This window comes from Hordeum vulgare, chromosome 3H (assembly GCF_904849725.1).
Source record: "Hordeum vulgare subsp. vulgare chromosome 3H, MorexV3_pseudomolecules_assembly, whole genome shotgun sequence".
Taxonomy (NCBI): domain Eukaryota; kingdom Viridiplantae; phylum Streptophyta; class Magnoliopsida; order Poales; family Poaceae; genus Hordeum; species Hordeum vulgare.
Window position 1 is genome coordinate 601,258,174 of NC_058520.1, and position 16,844 is coordinate 601,275,017.

Consider the following 16,844-nt stretch of genomic DNA (forward strand, 5'->3'; position numbering starts at 1 on the left):
GGCCTCGACGTTTGCTTGCGGTAAGGGCCATATTGATGGTCGTCGACCGTGAAGTTGGAGCCGCCCTTGTGTAGGTGTGATGGCGATGACACCGGGTTGTAGTGTCAACGGTGTTCTCTCCTCGACGACGTGTGTGCATTCTTATTAACGTTGTTGCCATATATCAGGCCTTAATATGGCATGTAATCTCTAAAACACATATAACAGGCCTTAATATAGCATATTTTTATTTCCAGAATTTTGCTAGCAAATATGTAAAACTAGAAACAACAATAGAAATACCACGTCCTTGAAACGGTCATCTAGCTAGCGAACCTGCCACAATTCGCTACACAGCATACTAGTTTTATCCAAGTCTACATGCAATATCGCACATGATGTTCGATCAGATTGCTAATTTCATCCATGCTTGTAGCTCAAAACAGAGTACACTGCCTGGACAATAGCGCAAACTAGTCCAATGACAGCAGCCAGGAGCCCGGCGGCGAGCCAAGGGTTGCTGAAGTAGTTCCGCCTCAGCCACGCCATCCACCTCTGCGGGTGGCTATGGAAACGCTTCTCCAGCTTCTTGCATGTCTCCCGTAGGTAGTTGCAGTCGGGGTCATCAGGGTCAAATATGATCCCCTTGCAGAGGTCGGCGAAGCATTTGGCCACCTCGTCGTTGTTGCCCTGGCCATGCACGATGACCCCTCTCTTCGTCAACAGCTCCACGTCCTTTGAGGTGCAGGCCACCTGGGATATGAACACGCAGTACGCCGTGACGTCGCTCCCGACCGTCTCCCGGTTCCGCTGTTCCAGCTCCATCAGGTTGCGCAGCAGCCGCCATGTCTCGGCGTCGATGTCGAGGACGGGGACCTCCAGCGTGCCACCGCCGCTGCTCAGCTTCACGTCGAGGATGCAACGTGGTGCGAGCATCACCCCGGTTCTTGAACACCATGTCTCGCTCATCTCTCGACGCTTGAAAACCACCCCGGCGAAGTAGTAATCCGTCGCTGAGCGCCACCGGCGCACGGTCCCGCTGACTGGTGCAGCAGGAGAGATGGACCGTGCAGGCTTCAAGTACATGTGAAGAAGATGGAGAAGATTACCTGGCACTGCCGGCTCTGATGCCGGCGCGGCCATTGCGTACTTCTGTGCCCTCATGAGCTTGAGACTATACTTTTGAGCCTCTCTAAATACGCTATCGTTACCCTCCAAACCCGTCAGCTCCCCAATCTTCTCAAGGACAAAAAAAGGTATCTGGTTCTCTGCAAGGTAGAACACATCGCGGAGCACGGTCAGCGCGTCGGCCCTCTGCGCTGACACGACGCCTGCATCTGCATTTGTAGTCCCTACTTCCTCGGCCCCGTTCGCTGCCAGGACGCCTCCATCTGCTGTCGCCGGCGCCTCGGCCCCGTTCGCTGCCAGGACGCCTGCATTTGCAATCGCCGGCGCCTCCGCCCCGTTCGCTGCCAGGACGCCTGCATCTGCTGTCGCCGGCGCCTCGGCCCCGTTCGCTGCCAGGACGCCTGCATCTGCTGTCGCCGGCGCCTCGGCCCCGTTCGCTGCCAGGACGCCTGCATCTGCTGTCGCCGGCGCCTGGGCCCCGTTCGCTGCCAGGACGCCTGCATCTGCAGTCGCCGGCGCCACGGCCCCGTTCGCTGGCAGGACGCCTGCATTTACAGTCCCCGCCGCAGCATCGTCCATGGGTTGTGCTCGGAGTTGGCCGTCGACCAGGCAGGAGAGTATGTAGCAGCCGTCCAGGAGAAGCATGCACACGAATTGCTCGCTCGAAATGCCAGGAAACGGGTTGCCGTAGCATTTCCTTACAGATTCCTCGAGGCATTTGAGCTCGTGGACGTAGTCGTTCACCTCCACCGGCATCCCGGGTCTCCGAGCCTTGGCAGCCTTGAGCACCATCTCCAGGCTCACCAGCTTGTCGTGCTCCATGGTGAGGTTCCGGTGCGGGTAGTTGTACGGGCCGATGGCAACGTGGTCAGGGTCGTACTCGTCCTTGTCGACGTTACGCGTTTGGTCGCGGACCTTGCCGACGATGACGGAACAAGGAGGACGGAGCCTGTCGCCGACCTGCGCCTGGGGTGAGTGCAGGGCTTCTAATTTACCTGTCAGCTCACTGGCCAGGTCAACCATCTCTACAACCTGGCCTGCAGCAGCAGAGCATGCATGATTAGTCAACTATATTTTGAATGTAATTGATTAGCACATGACAAAATAGAAGAGACGATAATTTCTCTTGGCACCTTGCTGATCTATTTGCTTGCCAACGACCACGAGTAGCAAAGCCAATTGGCTGCCTTACTCTGCCGCCTTGCGCTCCTGGAGTTCTGTTGCCCTCTCAACGGCCGCCCAGTTCACGCCTTGTTTCAGAGCTGGTAACCCGTCATCTGTATATGTAACCCTTCGTCTCCAACTTTACACCCCGTTGAGGATAAGAATAGAAAGATTCATGCGCATGCACGACCGGTAAGATTACCAGGGAAGGTATTCAAAAGATGTGATATATAATTGACACACTTTGCGAAAAGGAATCGACATATCTATCAGCTCGAGTCAAATCAAGCACTGAGGTGAAGATGTGTAGTTTTCCTCCTATCATGCATCATTCTGAAAAGGGAACGCCAGTAGGATTCCCGCTTGATAGCACGCAAGGTTGAGTGACTACAATAAAGATAGAATGGTTTGGCGTGACACTGAGCTTTGGGGTCCGTGCCTCAGCAATCATCCTCGTGTACTGATTACCATACTCTTTTTTACCTAAATGGATATTTAATTAAGGAGATGCACGAAGCACACCCCTTTCAATTAACTAGATGATACCCCACATGTTACTATGAAAATTAATTGCAATCTATTTCGATGATATGATTGTGCGGAATATAAATATTTGGATTAATTACGTGTGAACCAAAATTTAAAGATAATATTTATAGAATATAAGTACTACCTCCGTCATGATTTAAAAGACACAGTTAAATTTACGTGCATTTCCATAATAGACAAGGTTGAAGGCGCATTGCATTCACTCCTAGCTTCTAATTAGTACTCTGTTGTACTATTTTATATGCATGCGTAGTGTGAATGCTATTTTTTAACTAACTTCACCGTCAATCAATAACCACCTAGGTTCTAGAGAATTTCCATGCACGTCTTCTAAACCGTGACGGAGGTAATAGAATAATAGAATGAGAAATATGTTTCTATGCATCATTGCATGTGGTGGTGAATCTTCTCCCGTGCTTGATTGTATGTTGAGGTGGATCTTATGCCATCCATAATTGTAGAGTAATGTGCATGCTTGCATGTTGATATACATAAGTTAGTGGGGGTCACCCTCTCAATTATATATAAAGTACTGGAAACAGAGAATTTGCCATCAACCTGTACTTTGCCATCTGCTGGCTGATGGCAAAGAGCCTATTTGCCGTCAGGTGTAGAAAAATGGACGACACATGTCTGGCTCATGGCAAAGGGCCATTTTTGCCATCGGCCAAGCCTTTGCCGTCAGGCAACAGACGACAAAGAAGGGGCAGGCAGACGGCAAAGGACCTTCCCTAACGGCCGACGCCACCCTAACACTTTGCCGTCTGCCAGCTGGCGGCAAAGAGTGGGCAGGCAGACGGCAAACGCCCTGTCCTAACGGCCAACGCCACCCCTGCCCCCACCCCCCCCCCCCTCTTTGTCGTCAGTCACAGAAGGCAAAGAAGCTCCTACACTAACGGTCGTTGTCCCCCGGCCACACACCACTCTCTCTCTCCCTCTCTCTCTCTATGTTCGTTCTCTCCACACCGCCCCCGTGCGCCGCCACGCTACCACCACATCGCCGGCACCCGACGCCTCTGTGCCCAACCGCCCCCGTGCCCCTGTGCGCCATCGTCGGTGCCCGGCACCCCAGTGCCCCACCACCCCCACGCTCTGCCCCGCCAAAACCACATCGTCGGCGCCCCACCGCGCTCTGCCATACCACCTAGCCACGACCCCTGCCGGCCCCGGCCCCCATTGCACCCATTGCCCCGTGATGACCAACAAGTATAGGGGATCTATCGTAGTCCTTTCGATAAGTAAGAGTGTCGAACCCAACGAGGAGCAGAAGGATCTGACAAGTAGTTTTCAGCAAGGTAATATCTGCAAGCACTGAAATTATCGGTAACAAGTGGTTGTGTGGTGAGATGATTCGTAGCAAGTAGCAAGTAACAAAAGTAGCAACGGTGCAGCAAAGTGGCCCAATCCCTTTTGTAGCAAGGGACAAGCCTGGACAAAGTCTTATAGGTGGAAAAACGCTCCCGAGGACACACGGGAATTTCTGTCATGCTAGTTTTCATCATGTTCATATGATTCGCGTTTGTTACTTTGATAGTTTAATATGTGGGTGGACAGGCGCTTGGGTACTGCCCTTACTTGGACAAGCATCCCACTTATGATTAACCCCTCTCGCAAGAATCCGCAACTACGAAAGAAGAATTAAGACAAAGTCTAAACATAGCATTAAACTAGTGGATCCAAATCAGCCCCTTACGAAGCAACGCATAAACTAGGGTTTAAGCTCGTGTCACTCTAGCAACCCATCATCTACTTACTACTTCCCAATCCCTTCCTCTAGGCCCAAATATGTTGGTAAACGTAGCATAAATTCAAAATTTTCCTACGCATATTCAGATCTTCCTATGGAGAGACCAACAACGAGAGAGGGGTAAGAGCATCTTCATACCTTTGAAGATCGCTAAGAGGAAGCGTTGCTAGAACGCGGTTGATGGAGTCGTACTCGCAATGATTCCGATCTAGTGCCGAACTACGACACCTCCGCGTTCAACACACGTGCATCCCGGTGACGTCTCCCGCACCTTGATCCAGCAAGGAGGAGGGAGAGGTTGCGTAAGAACTCCACCAGCACGACGGCGTGGTGTCGATGGAGAGACGAGGTCTCCCGGCAGGGCTTCGCCAAGCAGCGGCAGAGCGGAGGAGGAAGAAGGGCAGGGCTGCGCCGAGAGAGAGGCAAAAGTCTGATCTCCAATGGCCAAAAGTGCCCACTATATATAGGGGGAGGGAGGGGCTGTGCCCCCTTGAGGGTTTCCCTCTCCTGGGGGGGGGGGCAGCCCTAGATTAGGGCTGCTTCGGCGGCCAAGGGGGGAGGAGGGGTGTGGCGCACCCCTGGTGGGCCTTTGGCCCACCTGGCTTAGGGTTTGCCCCCCTTTTTCTCTCCCCCACGCACTGGGCTGAGTGGGGAGGCGCACCAGCCCACCTAGGGGCTGGTTCCCTTCCGCACTTGGCCCAATTTACCTCCCGGGGTCGTTGCCCCCTTCGGTGGACCCCCGGGGCCACCTCCGGTGGTCCCGGTGGTCCCGGTATGTTACCGGTGATGCCCGAAACACTTCCGGTATCCGAAACCATCCGTCCTATATATCAATCTTTACCTCCGGACCATTCCGGAGCTCCTCATGACGTCCGATATCTCATCCGGGACTCCGAACAACTTTCGGTAACCTCGTATAACAATTCCCTATAACCCTAGCGTCATCGAACCTTAAGTGTGTAGACCCTACGGGTTCGGGAGACACGCAGACATGACCGAGACGCCTCTCCGGCCAATAACCATCAGCGGGGTCTGGATACCCATAGTGGCTCCCACTTGCTCCACGATGATCTCATCGGATGAACCATGATGTCAAGGATTCAATCAATCCCGTACACGATTCCCTTTGTCTGTCGGTATAGAACTTGCCCGAGATTCGATCGTCGGTATACCTATACCTTGTTCAATCTCGTTACCGGTAAGTCTCTTTACTCGTTCCGTAGCACGTCATCGTGTGACTAACTCCTCAGTCACATTGCGCTCATGATGATGTTCTACCGAGTGGGCCCAGAGATACCTCTCCGTCACACGGAGTGACAAATCCCGATCTCGTTTCGTACCAACCCAACAAACACTTTTGGAGGTACCCGTAGTGCACCTTTATAGTCACCTAGTTACGTTGTGACGTTTGATACACCCAAAGCACTCCTACGGTATCCGGGAGTTGCACAATCTCACGGTCGAAGGAAAAGATACTTGACATTAGAAAAGCTTTAACATACGAACAATACGATCTAGTGCTATGCTTAGGATTGCGTCTTGTCCATCACATCATTCTCCTAATGATGTGATCCCGTTATCAATGACATATAATGCCCATGATCAGGAAACCATGATCATCTATTGACCAACGATCTAGCCAACTAGAGGCTTGCTAGGGACTCTTTGTGATCTATTTATTCACACTTGTATTACTGTTTCCTGTTAATACAATTATAGCATGAACAATAGACGATTATCATGAACAAGGAAATATGATAATAACTATTTTATTATTGCCTCTAGGGCATATTTCCAACAGTCTCCCACTTGCACTAGAGTCAATAATCTAGTTACATTGTGATGTATCGAACACCCATAGCATTATGGTGTTGATCATGTTTTGCTTGTGGAAGAGGTTTAGTCAACGGGTCTGCAATATTCAGATCCTTGTGTACTTTACAAATATCTATCACTCCACTCTCGACATGGACCTGGATGGAGTTGTAGCGGCGTTTGATGTGCTTCGTCTTCCGGTGAAACCTGGGCTCCTTGGCTATGGCAATGGCCCAAGTGTTATCACAGAAGAGTGTCATTGGACCCGACGCGCTTGGAACCACTCCAAGGTCGGTGATGAGCTCCTTCATCCAAATTCCTTCATGAGCTGCTTCTGAAGCAGCTATGTACTCCGCTTCACATGTAGATGCTGCCACGACTTCTTGCTTGCTGCTGCACCAGCTCACTACCCCACAATTCAACACATATACGTATCCGGTCTGTGACTTAGAGTCATCCGGATCTGTGTCGAAGCTACCGTCGACGTAACCCTTTACGACGAGCTCTTCGTCACCTCCATAAACGAGAAACATTTCCTTAGTCCTTTTCAGGTACTTAAGGATATTCTTGACCGCAGTGCAGTGTTCCATACCTGGATCACTTTGGTACCTCCCTACCAAACTTATGGCAAGGTTTATATCAGGTCTGGTACACAGCATGGCATACATTAGAGAGCCCACGGCTGAAGCGTAGGGGACATAACTCATCTTCTCTCTATCTGCTGCCGTGGTCGGCGATTGAGTCTTACTCAATCTCATACCTTGCAAAACTGGCAATAACCCTTTCTTTGAGTTTTCCATATTGAACTTCTTCAATATCTTGTCAAGGTATGTGCTTTGCGAAAGACCTATCAGGCATCTTGATCTATCTCTATAGATCTTGATGCCTAATATGTATGCAGCTTCTCCAAGGTCCTTCATTGAAAAACTCTTGTTCAAATAGGCCTTTATGCTCTCCAACATCTCTATATTATTCCCCATCAATAATATGTCATCCACATACAGTATGAGGAAAGCTACAGAGCTCCCACTCACTTTCTTGTACAGACAGGCTTCTCCGTAAACCTGTATGAACCCAAACGCTTTAATCACCTCATTAAAGCGAATGTTCCAACTCCGACATGCTTGCACCAGCCCATAGATGGAGCGCTGGAGCTTGCACACTTTGTTAGCACCCTTAGGGTCGACAAAACCTTCTGGTTGCATCATATACAACTCTTCCTTAAGGTTCCCGTTAAGGAACGTTGTTTTGACGTCCATTTGCCAAATTCCATAATCATAAAAGGCGGCAATTGCTAACATGATTCGGACTGATTTCAGCTTCGCTACGGGAGAGAAAGTCTCTTCGTAGTCAACTCCTTGAATTTTTCGAAAACCCTTTGCGACAAGTCGAGCTTTGTAAAAGGTTACATTACCGTTTGCATCAGTCTTCTTCTTGAAGATCCATTTATTTTCTATGGCTCGTCGGTCATCGGGCAAGTCCACCAAAGTCCATACTTTGTTCTCATACATGGATCCTATCTCGGATTTCATAGCCTCAAGCCATTTGTTGGAACCCGGGCCCGCGATCGCTTCTTCATAGTTCGAAGGTTCACCGTTGTCTAACAACATGATTTCCATCACAGGGTTGCCGTACCACTCTGGTGCGGAGCATGCCCTTGTGGACCTTCGCGGTTCAGTAGTAACTTGATTCGAAGCTTCATGATCATCATCATTAACTTCCTCTTCAGTTGGTGTAGGCGCCATAGGAACAACTTCCCGCGCTGCGCTACTATCCTGTTCGAGAGGGGGTGTAATTACCTCATCAAGTTCTACCTTCCTCCCACTTACTTCTTTCGAGAGAAACTCTTTCTCTAGAAAGGATCCGTTCTTGGCAACAAAGGTTTTACCTTCGGATCTAAGATAGAAGGTATACCCAATAGTTTCCTAAGGGTATCCTATGAGTACGCATTTCTCTGCTTTGGCTTCGAGCTTTTCTGGTTGAAGTTTCTTCACATAAGCATCGCAGCCCCAAACTTTAAGAAACGACAACTTAGGTTTCTTGCCAAACCATAGTTCATAGGGTGTCGTCTCAACGGATTTAGACGGTGCCCTATTTAAAGTGAATGCTGCAGTTTCTAATGCGTATCCCAAAATGATAGCGGTTAGTCGGTAAGAGACATCATAGATCGTACCATATCTAATAAAGTGCGATTACGACATTCAGACACTCTGTTGCGTTGCGGTGTGCCAGGTGGCGTCATTTGTGAAACGATTCCACACTTCCTTAGGTGTGTGCCAAACTCGTGACTCAAATATTCTCCTCCACGATCAGATCGTAGACACATAATTTTTCTGTCACGTTGATTCTCGACCTCACTCTGAAATTCCTTGAACTTTTCAAACGTCTCAGATTTGTGCTTCATTAAGTAGATATACCCATACCTACTCAAATCATCGGTGAGAGTGAGAACATAACGATAGCCACCGCGAGCTTCAACGTTCATTGGACCACACACATCAGTATGTATTATTTCCAATAAGTCGGTTGCTCTCTCCATTATTCCTGAGAATGGAGTCTTAGTCATCTTGCCCATGAGGCACGGTTCGCATGTGTCAAATGATTCAAAGTCAAGAGACTCTAATAGTCCATCAGTATGGAGCTTCTTCATGCGCTTAACGCCGATATGACCAAGGCGGCAGTGCCACAAGTATGTGGGACTATCATTATCAACTTTACAGCTTTTGGTACTCACACTATGAATATGTGTAACATCACGATCGAGATTCATCAAGAATAAACCATTCACCAACGGAGCATGACCATAAACATATCACTCATATAAATAGAACAACCATTATTCTCTGACTTAAATGAGTAGCCGTCTCGCATTAAGCAAGACCCTGATACAATGTTCATGCTTAAAGCTGGTACTAAATAACAATTATTAAGGTTTAAAACTAATCCCGACGGTAGATGTAGAGGTAGCGTGCCGACGGTGATCACATCGACCTTTGAACCATTCCCGACGCGCGTCGTCACCGCGTCCTTGGCCAGTCTCCGCTTATTCCGCAGCTCCTGCTTTGAGTTGCAAATGTGAGCAACAACACCGGTATCAAATACCCAGGAGCTACTACGAGCGCTGGTAAGGTACACATCAATAACACCTATATCACATATACCTTTAACGTTGCCGGCCTTCTTGTCCGCTAAGTATTTGGGGCAGTTCCGCTTCCAGTGACCTTTTCCTTTGCAATAGAAGCACTCAGTCTCAGGTTTGGGTCCATTCTTTTTCTTCTTCCCGGCATCTGGCTTACCGGGCGCGGCAACAACTTTGCCGTCTTTCTTGAAGTTCTTCTTACCCTTGCCTTTCTTGAAACTAGTGGTCTTGTTGACCATCAACACTTGATGCTCTTTCTTGATTTCTACTTCTGCAGACTTGAGCATCGAGTACAACTCGGGAATGGTCTTCTCCATCCCTTGCATGTTGTAGTTAAGCACAAAGCCTTTGTAGCTTGGTGGGAGAGACTGGAGGATTCTGTCAATTATAGCATCATCCGGAAGTTCGACTCCAAGTGAAGTCAGAAGACCGTGTAACCCACACATTTTGAGTATGTGTTCACTGACAGAACTGTTCTCCTCCATCTTACAGCTAAAGAACTTGTCGGAGACTTCATATCTCTCGACACGGGCATGAGCTTGAAAAACTAGCTTCAGCTCCTAGAACATCTCATATGCCCCGTGTTGCTCAAAACGCCTTTGGAGCCCCGTTTCTAAACTGTATAACATGCCACACCTAACCAGAGAGTAGTCATCACTCCGCGTTTGCCAGACATTCAGAATGTCCTGGGCTGCTGCGGGAGCGGGAGGGTCACCTAGCGGCGCATCAAGGACATAAGCCTTTTTAGCTGCTACAAGGATGAGCTTCAAGTTGCGAACCCAGTCCGCATAGTTGCTAGCATCATCTTTCAGCTTGTTTTTCTCTAGGAATGCGTTGAAATTGAGGTTGACGTTGGCCATCTACAATATTTATAAAGACCATTGTTCAAGAATTCGTCCGATTAACCAGTTAACTTGCCAGTTAATCGCTACTCTTAGGGTGACCGAATCGAATAACACCTATTCATCGTGTTAACTTGCCATGCCGATTAATTGGCCATTTAGACCGATTAATGAGTTGTCATACCGATTAATAAGTTGCTAGACCGATTAATCACTACTGGCCCATTTACTGGTAGGCAAATGAATCCCAAACTTCGTAACCCCTGCCACCCCATTTGCTACTAAATACCTAGGGTTTGGCCCTCCTCCCTCTTCCTCATTCTCATTTCATCCCCTCCTACCTCGCTAGTAGCTAGTCGTGTCCTCACCAGTTCAACTCACCACACTACACCCGCAAGATCTAATTGCCCTGCCATTCTGGTCGCCTGCCTGGACCCCACCCCATTTGGCAACTCCCCATCCCCTCCCATGGGATGCTCCCCAATATCTTCCTTAATGGCGTCACCAGTAGGCAAGGCACTACCATCTTTCCCCCTATCTTAGTGGAGAATCCACATTCATATATTAGTAAATTATTAATTACAATTTTCTACATGGGTGGATGGAAATTGTTATCTCGAGTATATCGTGTGATGTATGTTAGCAAGATATGAATAAGTTTAAATGTTTAATTTAAAACTTTGAATTTTGAGATTTTCTATATTTGGATGTATAACGATTATTAATTTTACCTCTTGTCTATTTTTTATATGCCTACAATAGAATATTTTGGTATATTACATAGCTAGGTGCGTGGAATTATGGTATAATACATTAATATTCAAGATATAAATTGGCAAGTTTTTATTTAATCTACCAATTAATGGTCGACCGATTAATCCAGTTAATAGGCCGATGCACCTATTAATCGCTACTCCCAAGCCGACCGAGTAGTTACTGGTTACCGATTTCTTAAACATTGATAAAGACAACTTTTAGACTAAGTTCATGACAATTAAGTTCATTTAATCAAATAAGTATGAACTCCCACTTAAATCGACATCCCTCTAGTCAACTAAGTGATACATGATCCATGTTGACTAACCCGTGTCCGATCATCACGTGAGACAGACTAGTCACCATGGTGAGCAACTTCATGTTGATCGTATTCAACCATACGACTCATGTTCGACCTTTCGGTCTCTTGTATTCGAGGTCATGTCTGTACATGCTAAGCTCGTCGAGTCAACCTAGGTGTTTCGCGTGTGTAAATCTGGCTTACACCCGTTGTATGCGAACGTTAGAATCTATCACACCCGAACATCACGTGGTGCTTCGAGACAACGAACCTTCGCAACGATGCACACTTAGGGGAATACGTTCTCTAAATTTTAAGAGGGATCATCTTATTATGCTACCGTCGTTCTAAGCAATAAGATGTAAAACATGATAAACATCACAATGCAATCATATAGTGACATGATATGGCCATTATCTTCTTCGCCCTTTCGATCTCCATCTCCCAGGCATCGCATGATCATCATCGTCACCGGCGTGACACCATGATCTCCATCATCGTGTCTCCGTGAAGTCGTCACGCCAACTACTACTATCACTACTACTATAGCTAACAGTTAGAAATGAAGTAAAAGTAGTAAGCACATGGCGTTGCATCTCATACAATAAATTAAGACAACTCCTATGGCTCCTGCCGGTTGTCATACTCATCGACATGCAAGTCGTGAAACCTATTACAATAACATGATCATCTCATAAATCATACATGGAACATCACAACTTTGGCCATATCACATCACATGTCAAACCCTGCAAAAACAAGTTAGACGTCCTCTAATTGTTGTTGCAAGTTTTACGTGGCTGATTTGGGTTTCTAGCAAGAACGCCTTCTTACCTACGTGACAGTCACAATGATGATATGCCAAAACTATTTACCCTTCATAAGGACCCTTTTCATCAAATCCAATCCGACTAGAGTAGGAGAGACAGACACCCGCTAGCCACCTTTATGCACGGTGTGCATGTCTGTTGGTGGAACCAGTCTCACGAAAGTGTACGTGTAAAGTCGGTCCGGGCCGCTTCATCCCACAATACCGCCGGAAAAGAATAAGACTAGTAGAGGCAAGCAAATTGACAAATCATCGCCCACAACTTTTGTGTTCTACTCATGCATAGAATCTACGCATAGAAAACCTGGCTCGGATGCCACTGTTGGTAAACGTAGCATAAATTCAATTTTTTTCTACGCATATTCAGATCTTCCTATGGAGAGACCAGCAACGAGAGAGGGGTAAGAGCATCTTCATACCTTTGAAGATCGCTAAGAGGAAGCATTGCTAGAACGCGGTTGATGGAGTCGTACTCGCAGCGATTCCGATCTAGTGCCGAACTACGGCACCTCCGCGTTCAACACACGTGCAGCCCGGTGACGTCTCCCGCACCTTGATCCAGCAAGGAGGAGGAAGAGGTTGGGGAAGAACTCGAGCAGCACGACGTCGTGGTGTCGATGGAGAGACGAGGTCTCCCGGCAGGGCTTCGCCAAGCACCGGCAGAGAGGAGGAGGAAGAAGGGCAGGGCTGCGCCGAGAGAGAGGCAAAAGTCTGATCTCCAATGGCCAAAAGTGCCGACTATATATAGGGGAGGGAGGGGCTGCGCGCCCTTGAGGGTTTCCCTCTCCTGGGGGGCGGCAGCCCTCGATGGGGGCTGGTGCGGCGGCCAAGGGGGGAGGAGGGGTGTGGCGCACCCCTGGTGGGCCTTAGGCCCACCTGGCTTAGGGTTTGCCCCCCTTTTTCTCTCCCCCACGCATTGGGCTGAGTGGGGAGGCGCACCAGCCCACCGAGGGGCTGGTTCCCTTCCCCACATGGCCCAATTTACCTCCCGGGGTCGTTGCCCTCCTTCGGTGGACCCCTAGGGCCACCTCCGGTGGTCCCGGTGGTCCCGGTACGTCACCGGTGATGCCCGAAACACTTCCGGTATCCGAAACCATCCGTCCTATATATCAATCTTTACCTCCGGACCATTTCGGAGCTCCTCGTGACGTCCGGGATCTCATCCGGGACTCTGAACAACTTTCGGTAACCTCGTATAACAATTCCCTATAACCCTAGCGTCATCGAACCTTAAGTGTGTAGACCCTACGGGTTCGGGAGACAGGCAGACATGACCGAGACGCCTCTCCGGCCAATAACCATCAGCGGGGTCTGGATACCCATGGTGGCTCCCACTTGCTCTACGATGATCTCATCGGATGAACCACGATGTAAAGGATTCAATCAATCCCGTATACGATTCCCTTTGTCTGTCGGTATAGAACTTGCCCGAGATTCGATCGTCGGTATACCTATACCTTGTTCAATCTCGTTACAGGTAAGTCTCTTTACTCGTTCCATAGCACGCCATCATGTGACTAACTCCGTAGTCACATTGAGCTCATGATGATGTTCTACCGAGTGGGCCCAGAGATACCTCTCCGTCACACGGAGTGACAAATCCCGATCTCGATTCGTACCAACCCAACAGACACTTTAGGAGGTACCCGTAGTGCACCTTTATAGTCACCCAGTTACGTTGTGACGTTTGATACACCCAAAGCACTCCTACGGTATCCGGGAGTTGCACAATCTCACGGTCGAAGGAAAAGAAACTTGACATTAGAAAAGCGTTAGCATACGAACAATACGATCTAGTGCTATGCTTAGGATTGGGTCTTGTCCATCACATCATTCTCCTAATGATGTGATCCCGTTATCAATGACATCTAATGCCCATGATCAGGAAACCATGATCATCTATTGACCAACGAGCTAGCCAACTAGAGGTTTGCTAGGGACACTTTGTGATCTATTTATTCACACATGTATTACTGTTTCCTGTTAATACAATTATAGCATGAACAATAGACGATTATCATCAACAAGGAAATATGATAATAACCATTTTATTATTGCCTCTAGGGCATATTTCCAACAAAATAATGGTGAAGTGTTATGTAGTCGACGTTCACATAACACCACTAGAGGAAAAACAACATGCAACACATCAAAATTCGAACGAATACCAAATTCACATGACTACTATTAGCATGACTTATCCCATGTCCTCAGGAGCAAAAGTAACTACTCACAAAGCATAATCATGTTAATGACCAGAGAGGTAATGAGTAGCATCAAGGATCTTAACATAAACTCTTCCACCAAGTAATCCAACTAGCATCAACTATAAAGAGTAATTAACAGTACTAACAACGTTACAAGTACCAATCGGAGTCGCGAGACGAAGATTGGTTACAAGTGATGAACTAGGGTTTGGAGATGAGATGGTGCTGATGAAGATGTTGATGGTGATGAGTCCCCTCCGATGAGAGGAGTGTTGGAATTATGCCCTAGAGGCAATGATAAATAAGTTATTGTTATAATTCCTATATCAAGATAATCGTTTATTATCCATGCTATAATTGTATTGAAAGAAGACTTATATACATGTGTGGATACATAGGCAAAACACTGTCCCTAGCAAGCCTCTAGTTGGCTAGCCAGTTGATCAAGGATAGTCAGGGTCTTCTCACTATGTACAAGGTGTTGTTGCTTGATAACTGGATCACATCATTGGGAAAATCATGCGATGGACTAGACCCATACTAATAGACGTAGCATGTTGATCGTGTCATTTTGTTGCTACTGTTTTCTGCGTGTCAAGTATTTGTTCCTATGATCATGAGATCATATAACTCACTGACACCGGAGGAATGGATTGTGTGTATCAAACGTTGCAACGTAACTGGGTGACTATAAAGATGCTCTACAGGTATCTCCGGAGGTGTTCGTTGAGTTAGTGTGACGGAGAGGTATCTTGGGGCCCACTCGGTAATACAACATCACACACAAGCCTTGCAAGCAATGTGATTTAGTGTATGTCACGGGATCTTGTATTACGGAACGAGTAAAGAGACTTGCCGGTAAACGAGATTGAAATAGGTATGCGGATACTGACGATCGAATCTCGGGCAAGTAACATACCGAAGGACAAAGGGAATGACATACGGGATTATATGAATCCTTGGCACTGAGGTTCAAAGATAAGATTTTCGTAGAATATGTAGGATCCAATATGGTCATCTAGGTCCCGCTATTGGATATTGACTGAGGAGTCCCTCGGGTCATGTCTACAAAGTTCTCGAACCCGCAGGGTCTGCACACTTAAGGTTCGACGTTGTTTTATGCGTATTTGAGTTATATGGTTGGTTACCGAATGTTGTTTGGAGTCCCGTATGAGATCACAAACATCACGAGGGTTTCCGGAATGGTCCGGAAACGAAGACTGATATATAGGATGACCTCATTTGATTACCAGAAGGTTTTCGGAATTACTAGGAATGTACCGGGAATGACGAATGGGTTCCGGATGTTTACCGGGGGGGCTGCCCATCCCGGGGAAACCCATAGGCCTTAGGGGTGCCGCACCAGCCCTTGGTGGGCTGGTGGGCAAGTCCAAGAAGGCCCCTGCGCAGGAATAAAAGAAATCAAAGAGAAAAAAAGGGAAGTGGGAAGGAAGCGAAGGACTCCACCTTCCAATCCTAGTTGGACTAGGATTGGAGGAGGAATCCTCCTCCCCCCCTTCGGCCGACCCCCTTGGGGCTCCTTGAGCCTCAAGGCAAGGCCCCTCCCCTCCCACCTATATATACGGAGGTTTTAGGGATGATTTGAGACAACTTTTCCACGGCAGCCCGACCACATACCTCCACGGTTTTTCCGCTAGATCGCGTTTCTGCGGAGATCGGGCGGAGCCCTGCTGAGATTAGATCACCACCAACGTCCGGAGCGCCGTCATGCTGCCGGAGAACTCATCTACCTCTCTGTCTCTCTTGCTGGATCAAGAAGGCCGAGATCGTCGTTGAGCTGTACGTGTGCTGAACGCGGAGGTGCCGTCCGTTCGGCACTAGATCGGAGCGGATCGTGGGATGGATCGTGGGACGATTCGTGGGATGGTTCGCGGGGCGGATCGATGGACGTGAGGACGTTCCACTACATCAACCACGTTTATTAACGCTTCTGCTCTGCGATCTACAACGGTAAGTAGATCTGAAATTCCCCTCATAGACGGACATCACCATGATAGGTCTTCGTGCGCGTAGGAAAATTTTTGTTTCCCATGCGACGTTCGCCAACAAGGAGTGTTGGTGATGACGATGGCGATGATTTCCCCCTTCGGGAGGCAAGTTTCCCCGGGAGGATCGTCCTGCCGGAGCTCTAGATTGGTTTTGCTCAAGTTTCGCCTCATGGCGGCGGCGAATCCTCCGAAAAGCCTCCTCCTTAATTTTTTCGGAACGAAACCCTTCATATAGCAGAAGAGGGGAGCCAGTGGGCCAGCAGGCAGCCCACAAGCCCCCTAGGCGTGACCAGGGGGTGGCCGTGCCTAGCAGGCTTGTGGCCACCTGCTGGCGCCCCTTTGGCACTTCTTTGGCCCAGTATTTTTTATATATTCTCAA

The 16,844-nt window shown here is 48.3% G+C and overlaps 1 protein-coding gene across 1 annotated transcript; it reads right to left on the reverse strand.

The window, feature by feature from the left end:
- Window positions 1-206: 206 nt before the first annotated feature.
- Window positions 207-2,344, reverse strand: LOC123440999. The gene is made up of 2 exons (XM_045117533.1): window positions 2,241-2,344; window positions 207-2,144 (listed from the first exon to the last, which is right to left on the reverse strand). The coding sequence occupies exon 2, from the start codon at window positions 2,128-2,130 to the stop codon at window positions 400-402; it is 1,731 nt and encodes a 576-aa protein (XP_044973468.1). The 5' UTR covers window positions 2,131-2,144; window positions 2,241-2,344; the 3' UTR covers window positions 207-399.
- Window positions 2,345-16,844: the final 14,500 nt, after the last annotated feature.

Bases quoted from the DNA above. Each gene is read 5' to 3' on its own strand.
- LOC123440999 (XM_045117533.1), bottom strand. From the start codon at position 2,130: ATGGTTGACCTGGCCAGTGAGCTGACAGGTAAATTAGAAGCCCTGCAC.